At 35.6% G+C, this 15,878-nt stretch overlaps 1 protein-coding gene across 1 annotated transcript; it reads right to left on the reverse strand.

Moving 5' to 3' along the window:
• On the reverse strand, positions 6,940-14,625 carry LOC109223060. Its single transcript, XM_019387320.1, has 3 exons — positions 13,965-14,625; positions 8,426-8,759; positions 6,940-7,386 (listed from the first exon to the last, which is right to left on the reverse strand). Exons 1-3 carry the CDS (start codon positions 14,396-14,398, stop codon positions 7,159-7,161), a joined length of 996 nt encoding a protein of 331 aa, XP_019242865.1. The 5' UTR covers positions 14,399-14,625; the 3' UTR covers positions 6,940-7,158.

The following is a 15,878-nucleotide window of genomic DNA, read 5'->3' on the forward strand; positions in this document are numbered from 1 at the left end:
CATCGAATGTCCCTAAGACAGCTTTTCAGACTCGGTATGGTCAATATGAGTTCTTAGTGATGTTATTTGGCTTGAAAAGTGCCCTAGTAGCATTTATGGATTTGATAAATCGGGTGTTCAAGCCCTATTTAGATTCTTTTGTGGTTGTCTTCATTGATGATATTTTGGTCTACTCTTGCAGTCAAGAGGTACATGAGCAACATCTTCGAATCGTACTTTAGACTCTGAGAGATAGCTAGTTATATGCTAAGTTTTTAAAGTGTAAGTTTTGGTTGGAATTAGATGCCTTTTTGGGCCATGTTGTATCTTACTAGGGCATTAAATGGATCCTAAGAAGATTGAGTCAGTTCAGAACTAACCTAAACCTACTTCATCCACACATATTTGGAGCTTCTTCGGTTTGGCGGGCTATTACCGCCGGTTCATGGAGGGGTTTTCATCTATCTTAGCCCCATTGACCAAGTTGACCCAAAAGGAGGATGCTCTTTTCAAATGTTCCGACGAGTGTGAGTTGAGCTTTCAAAAGCTCAAGACTGCTTTTACTATAGCCCTAGTATTAGTATTGCCTACAGGTTCGGGATCTTATATCGTGTATTGTGATATATCGCATATTAGGCTTGGCGCGGTATTGATGCAGGATCGTAGGGTGATCGCCTACGCATCTTGGCAGTGAAAAGTTCTTGAGAAGAATTACCCTGTTCATGACTTAGAGTTGGTGGCCATTGTTCACGCGCTGAAGATTTGGAGGCACTATCTGTACGACGTTCATTGTGAGATCTATGCCAACCATCGGAGTCTCCAGCACCTATTCAAGCAGAAAGACCTTAATTTGCGGTAGCGGAGGTGGCTAGAGTTGCTAAAAGACTATGATATCACCATATTTTATCATCCGAGGAAGGAATGTGGCCGATGCATCGTGTAGGAAGGCAGAGAACATGGGCAGTTTGGCATATTTGTCAGTAGCAGAGAGGCCACTAGCCATGGATGTTCAGGCTTAGCCAACCAGTTTATAAGATTAGATGTTTCAAAGCCCAGTCGTGCTCTTGCTTGTGTTGTATGAGAGTCTTCATTGTTGGAGTGTATCAAGGCTCGCCAGTTTGATGATCCTCACTTGTTGGTGTTGAAGGATACGGTGCAGCGAGGTGGTGCCAAGGAGGTTGTGATTTGAGATGATGGTGTTATGCGACTTCAAGGCTGAATCTATGTTCCAAATATTGATGGGTTGAGAGATTTTATCCTTGAGGACACGCACAGTTCGCGCGATTTCATTCACCTAGGTGTCACGAAGATGTATTCGTGACTTGAAATAGCCCTATTGGTGGCGGAGAATGAAGAAAGACATCATTGCGTATGTATTCCGGTGTTTGAAATGTCAACATGTGAAGATTAAGCACTGAGAAGTCGGGTGGTTTGACTCAGAGATTGGAGATACCAGAGTGGAAGTATGAGCGTATCACTATGGATTTTGTGATATGCTTTCCACAGACCTTAAAGAAATATAACGCAGTCTGGGTTATTATGGACTAGTTGGCTAAGTCTGTACACTTCACAACGGTGGCGACTTCCTATTCTTCAGAGTGGTTGGCTCAGGTTTACATTCAGGAGATTATCTACCTGTACGGTGTGCCCATTTCCATCATTTCTAATCGAGGCACGCAGCTCACATCGCATTTTTAGAGAGTTGTGCAGCGTGAGTTGGGCATGCGGGTTGAGCTGAGCACAGCATTTCACCCTTAGACGGACGGACAGTCCGAGCGCACCATTCATATCTTGGAGGACATGTTATGCGCTTGTGTTATGGATTTCAGAGGTTTATGGGACCAACTCTTACCTCTTGTCGAGTTCTCCTACATTAACAGTTACTAGTCAAGTATTCAAATGGCGCCGTATGAGGCCTTGTATGGGAGGAAATGTCGTTCGCCGATTGGTTGGTTTGAGCCTGAAGAGGCTAGGTTGTGGGGCACTGATTTTGTCTGTGATACTATGAAAACACTTAACGTAATTCAGGAACGACTTCGTAGAGGTCAATCTAGACAGAAGAGTTATGTAGAATGGAAGGTTTGAGATGTAGCTTATATGGTGGGTGAGAAGGTTCTCCTTAGAGTGTCGCCTATGAAGGGCATGATGCGATTTGGGAAGAAGGGAAAGTTGAGCCCGAGGTTTATTGGGGCAATTGAGATCTTAGATAGCGTTGGGGAGGTTACTTACATGCTTGCATTGTCTCCTAGCCTATCAGGGGTACATTCGGTATTCCATGTTTCCATGCTTCGGAAGTACCACGAGGACAACTCGCATGTTTTGGACTTCAACACATTTCAGCTTGATATGAATTTAGCCTATGAGGAGGAGTCGGTGGCTATTCTAGCCCGGCAGGTTTGAAAGTTGAGATCTAGGAGTTTTCCATCTATAAAGTGCAATAGAGAGGTCAGCCAATCGAGGTAGCTACGCGGGAGTACGAGTCCAATATGCAAAGTAGATACCCACACCTTTTCACTAGTGCAGGTACTTTCCTATATATGTTCGAGGATGAATGTTTCTTTTGGAGGTGGAGAATATGATGACCCGAGAGGCTGTTTTGATTACTAGACCTTATTTCTATTTTTCGAGACCTTTATTAGCTTCATTTGATGTTTCTTGATTTGCGTGCGCAGTCCGTGACTTTTTTTCCGAAAAGTTTTTACGTAAAAGTTTGAAGAAAAATGATTTTTGACTTTAAAAATAACTTGAGTTGACTACGGTCAATATTTTATGTAAACAACCCCGGATCAGTGTTTTGACAATTCCGGTAGGTTGGTATAGTGATTTTGGACATGGGTGTATGCCCAAAATTGAATTCGGAGATCCCTAGGTTGATTTGGCTTATTTTGTAAAAAATTTACAATTTGAATGTTTGGAAATTGCCTAGTTTGACCGTAGGTTGACTTTACGGCTATCGGGTTTGGATTTTAGCTTTGAAACTTAGAATAGGTCAGTTTTGCTATTTAAAATGTGTCTGCAAAGTTTGGTGCAAATCAGAGTTGATTTGATAGGATTAGGACGCTTAGTTGTACTTCTAGATGTTCTTTAGTTTTCCTTTGAAATTCCATTCATTTTGATGTTCGCTTTGTAGTTTAGATATTATTTTGGCATTTTTATCGTGCGAGCGAGTTTATATGATGTTACTACACATGTGTTCATATTTGGTTTGGAGTCAGAGGGGCTCGGGTGAGCTTCAGACGCTTTTCGGTTTTGATAGTTTGAGAACTGTCGGTACACGCTGTGTTTGGTGTTTCTGGTGCTGGTATGCAAATGTTTCATTTTCGAGATATGGCTCCCAAATACGAGCCTCGCTGTTGCAATCAAGACATCGCATTTGCGAGCAGGGGCCTGGGCTGGGTAATCTCGCAATTGCGAGGAAAAGGTTCGCATTTGCAAACTAGCTAAGACAGCATTTGCGATCTCAGAGTCGCATTTGCGACGTAGAGTTCTGAGGGGTGAGCTTCGCATTTGCAAAGTTATTGTACGCATTTCCAAAGGGGGGACAGTTCACATTTGCGACTTTTGGGCCTTTGATGCAGAGTTCGCATTTGCGACCTCTGTTTCGCATTTGCGATGTTCGGAATTGAGACATGAGTTCGCAATTGCAACATCCGCAGCCGCGTGAGGAGGGGAAAATCGGGACTTAACTTATTTTACACCATTTCTCAACCCCAAACACTTTAGAGGTAAATTTTTGAGAGACTTTTCTTCCCAAAATCATTGGTAAGTAACTTTAATCTATTTCCTTTCATTGGTAATTTTTCATAGTAAAAATTAGGGATTTTGGTTAGAAATTGGGGATTTTATAAAATTGAGATTTAGACCTCCAATCGAGGTCGAATTTTGAAATAAATCACTTAACTGGGCTCGGGGTGAAAGGGTAATTGGATTTTGGTCTGAATCTCGGGTTTTGATCAAGTGGTCTTGGGAGTTGACTTTTGTTGACTTTTTTCAAACTCATTAAAAATTGAATCTTTTTCACTCGTGGATAGCTTCTAAAGCCTATTTTGAATTATTTGAACTATAGTTGGCTAGATTTGATTTATTTGGAGGCTAACTCTAAAGGAAAAGTCGCGGTTGTGTATTGATTTGATTGCGAGATGAGGTAAGTATCGTGATTAACTTTGACTTGAGAGATTAGGACTTGTTAGTCTATTTTCTATGTGAATTATGTGTGGGGACGACGTATATGTAAGGTGACGAATATAGATACATTGTTGTTGAGTTAAAGCATGCGGGCGAAAATTATTTTATTGCATTGTGTTGTTTCAATGACTATGCTTTCCATGCCGTAGTTAGATTATTACTTCTTTAATTGTTCGTTTTTTATATCTATTAATTATTTTGAAGTTGTTGGGATTCTGAAAGTTGAGATGAACTACCATTGCACTATGATTGAAGTGAAATAGATTTTCACCTTGTTTTGTTGTTTTAGATTGATGTTGTTGCTTGTTGAGGAAGAGTGAAAAGCACCAAGGGTGCTACCGTGACTTATTTGCATAAAATATCGTTTATTTGAGAGATTGTGAGCATTAAAGCACGAAGGGTGATGCCGTACATTTGATTACTTATTATCATTTGTCATATCATGTGAGGTTGAGAGCAAAGCACGAAGGGTGATGCCGTGCCATTTCATTTATGATATTACATGGTGAGGACAAGAGTAAAAGCACGAAGGATGATGCCGTGCCTTGTTTATTTTATTGCTTTGCTTGGTTTCCGGATTGATGATTTAATTGGTTGCATTATTATTGTTTTTCGGAAAAAGATTATTCGGTGATTTTGTACTTGCGGTTTTTATCGTACTCCCCGTTATACATGTCCCCTCCCAGTTAAAATATTAATTGTCCTACTTGTTATTTTTATTTATTTATGTATATACATGTTCAGGATTTACGTAAGTATCTTGCCATAGCATCGTCGTTACCTTGTATGGGTTAAGCTCGACACTTACGGAGTATATTGGGTCATTTGTACTCATGCTACACTTCTGCACTTCCTGTGCAGATACTGTGTTGGTCCCAGCGGCGTCCAGTGGTGTTTCTGCTCGGATTCAGCAGTACTGAAGACTTGAGGTATAGTTGCACGGCGTTCGCAGTCCTGAAGTCCCCTTCTTTATCTAGTTTACTGTTTATTTAGTTTCAAACAGTTGCATTTTGTTTTAGACCGTATATGTGGTATTCTAGCTGCTCATGTACTTGTGACTCCCGATTTCTGAAAGTAGTTAGCATCGCGTTATTTCTATTAATACTGTGTTAAATTCTGAGTTTATTTATCGTTAGTTATCATCACTCTATAATAATTGTTAAATACTGATTAATTAATTTAATAACGTCGGCTTGCCTGGCAAGTAGATGTTAGGCACCATGTCGGTCCCGAGGTTGGAAAATACGGTTCGTGACAAACACAAACGACACGGATCATGCATGCAAGTAATAAATCATCAAATAAAGCTACGAGAGGTCTCGGAACGCACAAAAGAAAACTAATTATCAAAACGACCGGTAGGATTGTTACAATTTGATACCGGGTGAAAAATCAAAATAACAACGGGTCATGCAGGTCGTGGACGTGACTTTTGCGTTATTAGCACGTAACTTTGCCAACTTAAAATAGGCCTTGGTTCGACCTGTAGTTAAATAAACCTTATAAATTGCTAAAAGTATTTGAATTTACACATATCTTACGCAACAGACATAGCAATTTAGTATTAGAAGTCCAAAAATAGCATTTGATCTAGTTCATGAATCTTCAAGCTTAAAAAAATTCCTAATAAGAGCTAGATAAATGTGTGAAGATAATCCTAATTCTCAGCTCGGTTTGTCAAATGAGCAACTTGCTTCAAGATTATTGGGCAGTTCACAACCCGGTTAATGATGTTACAAAAGTTCGAGTTGATTTAATTTGTCACTCGGACACAAACCAAAAAATTACAGCAATGGTCATTGAAATGAACATGTTTGAGTCAAAACAATAATTCTATGCACTTCTTTTTAAGCTTGAATTAAAGCTCTATCAAAAAAGCATTCTATTTTAAAAAGGCTTAGGACTAGGCTATACCTCCGTCAAAGTCACGAAGTCTCACCGCTCTTATTCGAAGAACTAGTGATATTTCCTGAATGGCAGATTCAATAGTATCGATTATGAGCTCCAAAAACTAATCTCTCATTCCCACCGTCAAAAGACTTTAATAACTATACTCCCTCCGGTTTAAAATAAGTGATTTTTTTGGATGTTTTCACACAGATTAAGAAATTCACCTTTTAGCATTAATTAGCAATTGAATTGACCATATTAACCTTTACTATCTCACATAAACACTCCTAACACATATTCCAACACTATTTACTCCAAGGACAATGTAGGAAAAAAATAATTAATTCATTCTTGAAATCTGGAAAAATCACTTATTTTGGACCACAAGAAAAAAGCCAAAAAATCACTTATTTTGGACCTGAGGGAGTAGCATATAAGGAACCGAGAGTTAAGACGGTTAGACCTATGAAAAAACTCCCAGCATTTAAGCTTATGGTTCCATTCTTAGTGCCCGTTTGGACATAAAATTTGATGGAATTTTTCCAAAAAAATTTTACTTTTTTTCAAAATCAACGCTTGTTCATAAAATTTCCAATTTTCACTTGAATATGTATTTTGGAACTTTCCGAAAATTTGAAAAACTGCAAAAAGCTGTTTTTCAAAATTTTCATTCAAATCACTCACAAAACTTCAAAAACAACCCAAACTGAAATTTATGTCCAAACACAACTCTAAATTTCAAATACTATTTTCACTTGAAAAAAATTTTCACCATATTTTTGAATTTTACAATTCTTATGTCCAAACGCCTACTTAGTGTTGTTGCACATAGGCATCCCTCTCCTCCATGTGGAACGATATATGCTCAAAACTAGGCGTATATAATGAATCAAAACTAGAAGCAAAATAACCACACGCCACAACATTTAGCACTTAATGTCTTACAAATCCCAATTTTAAGGTACATCATTTCCTTTACAAAACCAAACACTATACATGACATAACAGCAAAATATTAAGGAATAGAAACCGGAAGAAGAAAGAAAAAATGAAACATAATTTTTTAATGTACATCATTTCCTTTACTTAATATTTTTAGATTATTTAATTATTTGTGCACATAAACAGAAACATTCTGTATACTAAGATTAATATAACTAAAATTAAAACCTGATCAGATAGGGTAATTCTCTTTTCTGTTTTATAGACGTCATCATTCAAATTAGTGAATGACCACTTGAGCTCCAACGATAATAATGCTTGATCTATGTGAAGATTTGGTTTCAATGCTACTTCTCCATCTGCTGACCTGAATTTCCCATCACTCCATTCCTATTACAAGGAACAATTTCAGTTTAATCATATCAGCCTTTCCACATAACATTGCATTCTTTCTTTTACAAATTGATTTTCAGAAATTGCTTTTCAGTCATTGTTTGATCTTAGTTCATGCTAAGCTTCATTTAACTGAGTAACATCAAACGATGCTCGTAAGAACATTTTTCTCTTTTTCCTTTTTTTTTTTTTTTTTAGGGGGGGGGGGGGGGGGGGGTATGGGGGGGTTTAATTGCCAATGCCAAACTTTGTAAGTTGTAATATTCTCAGTCTTTACTCCCCTCTAGTCCATATTATCTGACGTTTAAGGTCTTTGCCCTTTAACGTAACAAAGATATTTAATTGCTTTAATCATTTGAATAGTTGTCTATAGTATCCTTTATGTTTTCTTTAATAATCGTACTTAGCTAACACTCCACTATTAAAATAATAATAAGAAACTAATATACATATTTTCTAAAACATCTAATATTTTGCAACAAATTCAGTTTGCCAAGTGAGTAATAATTGAGACTGAATTTGGAAGTAATTTTCTAAATTTTCTTTAAGAAAAAAGTTATCTGTAAAAATAATTCATTCTGATTGATGATTACGGGCAAAAATCAATCACTCAAAATTAAACCACAATGTCACTGAGTTTGAATTTTAGTGGGCTCCTAATTAGTTAATAGAAGAAGAATTAACCTAAATAGTCGCTCACCCAACCGATTAAACTAAAAATAGCCAGTATAATATTCATATATATATGTATATATATAAAATTAATTGTGCATAATTAATGTATAATCTATGTATACCGACAAAAAAAGTAAATAATGAATTTGTCCGGCTATCTGTGTAAAGATCCAATTAATCTGAATTGCAATCAAGCGAGAGCTGCGATATTCCTAATTAAAGGGACAGTGAAAGTATCCAAATGTTAAAATCATTATTATTCTTAGCTAGAAACTATATGGGGAAAATGGCATCAAGAGTGTATTAATGTTTGTCTATAAATAAATATATATATAGTTATATGAGGAAATATTATAAATACCTCAAGTTGATGTCCAATAGTGACAATGATTGTGTCTGGGCTCGTGATAAACGGCAATCGACCACGTTTTGAATGCACAGAGAATTCAAGTGGTTCTAGTGGGAGATAAAGGTTCAAAGCATACTTAAATGAATCTTCAAGTGTTGCATTGTGGGGTGGAAGCCATGTTTGGTCCATGCTACTCGATTGGTTCTTTGTGCATCTGTATATGTACATCTTTACTTCTTCTGCTTCAATTTTCTTCCAAGATTCATCACTGTTACTCAATCTGATTATTTCATCCACTTCTTTTGCTATTCCTTTTAGTTTCTTCAATACCTCTTCCAACTGTTGCCTGCACCAAAATTAAATATATCATTATCAATCTTCTTCTTTTTTTTAAATCAAATAAAGAAAAAGAAAAACAGAATATAAAGTTGTTTAAGTGTAACAAGAATAATAAATACTTTTTTTATAAACTTTACTTCTTTTTAGTTAATCATCCAGAATTCGAAACTTATTGGTTGATGAAAACGGATTCATGTCGGCTAAATCCAAGGTGCTCTGTATTATAAGAAGTTCTTCATTCTCTAAACTCAAACCCGAAACATTGATTAAGAATGAAAGGATTCTAACTAGAATTGCAATTTTATTGGTTAGGCTACGGCCCAAGTAAAAGTTCAACTGTTTGGAGCGCATAGTCAGCGGGAGAAATTCAAAAGTAGCCATATTTGCAAGTGGTCATTCAAAAATAGTCACAGTATCAAAAATAATTGAAATTTAGCCACTTTTCATGTAAAGATAGATCTGAACGAAAACACTGTTCAAAATACGGAAAAATACTCCAGTATAATATACTGGAGTTCCAGTATAATATACCAGCCCAACATAATATGCTGGAAGTACATACACGGGTGCACCGATCTCCAGTATATTATTTTGGAACTTTCCGGATTGCAGCAAAAAGAATGACTATTTTTCAATGACTTTGCAAACGCTGGCTATTTCTGAATGACCAGTCCGAAAACTGGCTAGCCCGTGCTATTTTTACCAGTCAGCGGGCATTTACCCATCCGAAGCTGATGTAACTATGCGTCTTGGGCCTTAGTAGTGCAGGCCTTAGTTTCAATTGTTTGTAATCCTTCTTTCAAAATGGCCCACCGATTTTTGAGGAAATTAGGCGCATTGCTTATTCAATTCAAAATAATTACCAGTTTTTCAAAAGAGATACCAAAAATACCTATCTCACCAAAATTATTTACTCGCTCACCCATCTCTACCTAAGAGATATCTGCACCAAAATTCTTCCTGTTTATTCGCTGGCCGATAACTTCTAAGCTTCTCCTCCTTCAATAATATGCATTTGAATCCATGTGGGGTGTTTGTGGAGAAGATCGCAGAGCTATGGTGGTTCGATTTAAGGGAGCACTAATAAATTCTTAGGTGTTATTAGTGGTTTTGGACGGCAGGGACTGGTATTGCATGGGGAGGGGGTTCAGGAATGAGGAATGGGGTGTTGTTAGTCGTTTAAATCCACCATCAAAGGATGTTGAAGCTTGAAACTTAGAAATTGGATTTGTTGAGTGTGTAGTTATTTCGGTTCGATTTTGACTAGAGTATGTTTAAAATATTGATTGGAGGTTGTGGCCAAATACTGATTGTGAAAAAAAATAAATTTTTTTTATGTCCAAACGGGCTCGAAGTCTGACTGACAACTAAGGACTTACTCCTAAGTAGGGAAGAGTCCGAATAAGCAAAGTCACCTTAAGGTGATGGTTCAGGAAAAAAGAAAGATTATAGTTACCAGAAACAAGACGGATGATGTATCATTAGTAACCTTCATGAAGAGGTGGGTACTTGTTTGACTCAAAAGTTATTTACACACCTTATGAGTATAAAACAATATAAATAAATCACGGGAAAATCATAGCAAACCGTAATAATCCGTTGGACCAAATGAAGGAAACGAAAATAAGTACTCAGGATTAGGGGGAGAAACATTAGAAGCCTTTATTGATAATATTGGTTTGGTCTGCCTCTCCATGAAGAGGTTCAGAGCCTTACAATGGTGTTCCTCTTGCCCATAATTTGGGTATCGTTCCCTTTTTTCTCTCTCCATAGTGGTCAAGAAGCACCCCCCCCNCCCCAACTTTTTAGGTTTCTCTCTTGGTATTTATAGCTGTGAGCTTCGTGAGCTGGCAATAAGTGGCCGTGACCATGTTGGGATTTCGCCTTCATGGTGGCGAATAGGCCATGGCCTTGCTGATCGAATCAGATGCGGGTTGAATATCGTTAATTCTGATTGATCGTGCCACTAATTAATCGTGAATTAGCTTAAGACGGGATTAACTTCGTTAATTATCGTGGGGTCGGATTATGACCCATACAGTACTACCATGAAGTGCTTATATGGATTTACAAGCTAATGATTATTAGGTGTTTGTCCTTATTTTCTAATCATGTTTGATTTTCCTCTCTATTGAAAGAAGGATAACATATTTACCATAATTATTTTTTCCTTTTACAAAAAAGGAAAAAATAATTCTTCCGTATTTAGCTACTTCTTTTTTTTAGAGGAAAATATTTTAGAAATTCTATAAATTGAGAATATTTCCTTCTCGTTCAGGAACATCCACAATATATAAGGCGTTATGTGATGTTGTCAATCAAATTTAAGGTCTTTAAATCTAGTTTCTAACAATTCAAACGGTTTATTATTTGGACGTTCCTACAAAAAATTATGACCGTTTTACCAAATGCGAAAGAGCAGTACCATGCGTGCGATGGCCATGCACGCACAACCATCGCATGGGACATTTAGTGAGTTTAAAGAGCAGTTTTGGACACCATTAGCCATTATCTTTAAAGTGACTAGGTTTGGGACTTCCAAGAGGCGATTTTGAGCTCCAAATCAAGTCTACTATCCAGGTATGTTCTAAATGATGATTTGAGTTAATTTTACTCAACGTACATAAATTCTATCATCATTCTTGCATATAAATACTAGATTTCATCATCAAATCTTCAAGAACTCAAAAATCATTAAAGTTATAATTTTTCAAGAGTGGTCTATAAGAAGTAATTTTTATGCTCCAAACTCATTTACTATGAGTAGTTAGAAGTATTTGTAGCATTTATTAAAAGTTGTAATGATTAAAAAATTGAATTTTAAAAACCTACTTCATGGTGTAAATAGTGTTCTTGGAAAAAAGAGGGAGAAGGGGAATAGTATTCTTGTAAATAAATTTGATTCATGCAATTAACCTATTAAATTATTTGTTAGTTAAATTGAAAGTCAAAAACCGAAGTACTTGCCTGAATTAAATATTTTTAAAATGTTGATTAAAGAAAATAATGAATAGTATCTTGCTGCCATTGTGTAATTAATGTAGTATCATTAATAAATCCAATAAATTACTAAGTGATAACAATGAAATTAAATAAGCTACTCAGTGAACCTACTGGACGATTCAAGTTGTAGAAGGCTTGTTACTAACTTGTGAATCTTAAATATATATTAATAAATATTTTGTGTTAGGTTTTGATGTATTTGTGATTCTAGTTGTAGATATCGACAAGCGGGTGAACAGTGGCAGATTCAGAATTTTAAAGTCATGAGTGCTGATTGATAAAAATTCAAAAGAAGAAAAAAAATGAGTTTAATTGTGGGTGCTCACTCATTATTTATGTACATATTTTTATAATTGCCTATGCAAATTTACTACAAATGGTCAAAGGTAATGGGTGCTTAAGCACCCACCAATGCCAATGTGGGTCCGCCACTGCTGGTGATGATTGAGAATTTTAATCAAAGTTACAACGTCGAAAGAGAATTGTGGGCAAAAATTGATAAAGCGAAAGTGAACTATGTTGATAAAGACTTACTTTTCTTGAGTGTTTTTCTCTAAAAGGATATTTCTAGTCAATATGTGAGATTGTTTGTAAATGTGCATCCGCTCTTATGGGAACAAACGGGGAATAACGTCGCCATGTGTTTTTAAATTGTGTTGCATATGCATTATCATGTGATTTTATTAAAAAAAAAAATCTTATTTTCAAAAACTTGTTGGTAAAATGATTTGAGGCAAGTAATATAACTTTTTTTAAACTCAATATATATATATATATATATATATATATATATATATATATATATATATATATATATATATATATTGAATGCTAAAGATATATTTTTATGAAAAAATATTTCTTTTTGACACTTAATAAGTGGTATACCACCTTCTGTATCTTTAAAACATTGATGTTAATTGCTAATGGTTTTTTACATGAAAAATATTATTCATTTGATTTTGTTAAATGGTTTAGATTGACTAAGGACATCATAATTTGATAAAAGAATAGATCCTATGAGGCTATTAGACTATGAATTTATTTTTTATATGTTAAATATTTGGATGTTACTAGTGGAGACTATCAATATTGATTCTAATATTGAACTCGTTACCATGGAACTACACTGCCAGTGTAGGGACGTATTTCATGTAAGCTGAGATTTATGGGATAAAGTCCCCTATCGTGAGGGAAGATTATTATTGCTTAAATTAATAAGGTTAAGCCGACTCGTACGGTGTTAAGAAGCCCCCTGAACAAGTATGGTCAAATATTGTTGCTAGGTTGATCACCTAGTAGTTATTTATTATGTCGGCGTTAGTATAGTGCTCCTGGTAAAAGGTAAAAGAGAATTTTCTTATGTTTAAACCTAAGAAGCCGAAAATGATTTTAATGACTTAATAAAATTGAAATGATTTTGTATGATCTTTATTAAAATTATGGATTGATAATAATATTTTAAAAGTTATATCATGGTTTATATTTCACTTTTCATTGAAAATGCTAAAGATCATGATTGATATAACTGATTATCGCTTTATATTAATTACTAGTTGCATTTTTTATAAAGCCTTATCTTAGGAACTTGAGTTAGAGAGTGTCTATGACACTTATTGAGTACTATGACGGTGTACTCAGTTCAGGTGAGCCCCCTCCAAGGTCCCACCTACTTTATATATTTCAGGATAAGGTGTAGTGCGTGCAGTAGGCCTGGTTAGGATGACTTTCTTCCTGAGATATATGTTGAGGCACCCGTTCTATTTCATGGTAGCTATCATGTTATTCTTATTTTCTTTAGTCGGAAATTGCCCCAAGTGCTTATTTCTATTCTCTGATACAAATGTTCTATAGATAGTTATGATGGATTGTACGTGACAAACATAAAATTTATTTATTTTATTTAATTTTATTATTAGTATAAAGGCTTCATGTGTAATTTTGAATTGAAAATGTTTCATTATTTAACATGAAAATATATATGGTTTCAAAGAACTTTCGCAGTTAGATTGATTTTAATGTATATGATTGAACTGCACCATATGATTTGGTTCACTCGAATCAAATAGTGTGCCGAATGTCGATCACGTGGATTTGAATCATGACAGGTATAATGGTCCAACTTTCACGCGTCAGAGACTAAAAACAGATTTAAATCCAAATAATAAAAGAAAAACACAAGAAAATTAATATATGTTGTAGAGCTTACCGGAAAAATAGAAAATTTTGCTCCCCTATGGCAACCTTGGCCTTTTGTACCATCGTGTTATCAGACCAATCCCAAACGAACTTATCATAATTAGCATATTTTTCTCTTGATAATCTAAACAACCATTCATTCTCAGTCAGCATTGTTCTTAACTCTTCACCAGATATGCCGTGACCAATAATCCTCACCACTCCGAATTCAGCAGCAGAGCTCAACAACCTATTCATTGCATCATTTTCCCTCAGCAAAAGTGACGGATAATGGATTTCATCAGGCACCCAACGATGTGTATTTTTCGGGAGAGTCAAGTGAGGAACGTGGATTGATTGGTCAATGTACTCTCCCAAGATTGAGTCGACAGCCGAACGTGACCCTCTGCCTGTGGGAATCGGAGAAGGTGGTGGTGCTACGGACGAGGACAAACGTTTTCTCATGATCGTCAACGATGATCGCTGGGAATTAATGAAGTTGGATCGACGATCAACTGTTTGATGAAATGCGAAATAGAGAAAAAGAAAAGTAAAGGATTGAGAAAAATTTTGTTTGATTTGAATGGAGTACAACTTTAGTTTGGTGCATAATGGGACCTTGGTGGCGGGGTGCACATCTAAAGAGTAGTAGTAAGCACGTCTTCCTTTTTCACATTGTAGCGTTAACTGTCAAAGTCACACCCCCTTCACTAATTAGCTCTTTTCCCCCTTTGTATCGAATTTATTTAATGTTAATGTTTAGTTAATGTTCAATTGAATCTGCTTCCAGCACAATATTCAGATATGCAGATATGAGTAAGTTTTTTATATGAGTGTCACTTACCTGCCTTAGTATTGTAAGGGTGGTCTCATAATTAAAGTAAGTCATTTTACTTTAAAGTAATAATATATAGTGGATCCCTATCTATTGACCAGAAAATAAAATTAAAAATCTAAAACAAACTCTCAAAGTAGCAACAACCAAATGAACAACTGAAAAGAGGAAAATGAAAAAGAAGAATAGAGTGAGGTTCCAGATGCTCCAACAAGAGCTAAGCCAAAATAAAGAAAAGACTTCCATGAGCTGATAGTTATAGTAACTATAATTCCTCTGGTCGGATAATTCCTTGACACATGTACCTTAACCTGGATCCCAATATTAGTCCAATAACCTCTTATTGGGTTGTTTCACATTCTAACCCGTGCGTAACTCCTTCCCAGGCCCAAGTACTTCGTTGTGGTTTACCCCGTTTGTAACATAATAGTCCCCTTTTTTTGCCTTATGCAAGTAGACATCTTCAAGAAACTAAAATGAGATATCTTATTTCAAAACAAGTTGGATTCCCTAGCAGAAATAGGGATAAATAGACGTTAAGTCATGAATAAAATGTGAGGCTGAAACAGGTGAAATATAAGGGTATTACTTGAATGCTATTGCAAGTATATGCGATGAAATAATCAAAAGAGACAAAGAGCTACATTTTTTTTAGAGGATTGAATATTGTTCTTATCATAATGCATGATTACTTAATGGGAATATTCATCGAAAATACTAACTTGATTCATTGTTGTCGAGATAATGGTCTCTACTACTCTCACCCTACACTCCTTTACTTTCAAAATGTCTTATTTTAGTTACGTTAGGATTGTCACATAATTAATGGGATACTATTTTATGTGATACACATGATAAAAGGTTTCAGTTTGAGAGTTGTCTAGAATCACGCAAACTGTAGTAGGACCTAGCACAAATATTTGAACAAAATGTCCCACAAGAATTGCAAGATGTGAAGGCCATAAGTTATGAATTATGATTATTTCAATATTTGTTGTAATTTCTCGTAGTATCTGCATATGCTAATAAATACAAAGAAATATATAAATCAACAAATTAAAGTGAAAATGCATACCAATTAATTATAATTAAGTATTGAAAACTATATAT

The sequence above is a fragment of the Nicotiana attenuata genome, chromosome 2 (genome assembly GCF_001879085.1).
Source record: "Nicotiana attenuata strain UT chromosome 2, NIATTr2, whole genome shotgun sequence".
Lineage (NCBI taxonomy): Eukaryota > Viridiplantae > Streptophyta > Magnoliopsida > Solanales > Solanaceae > Nicotiana > Nicotiana attenuata.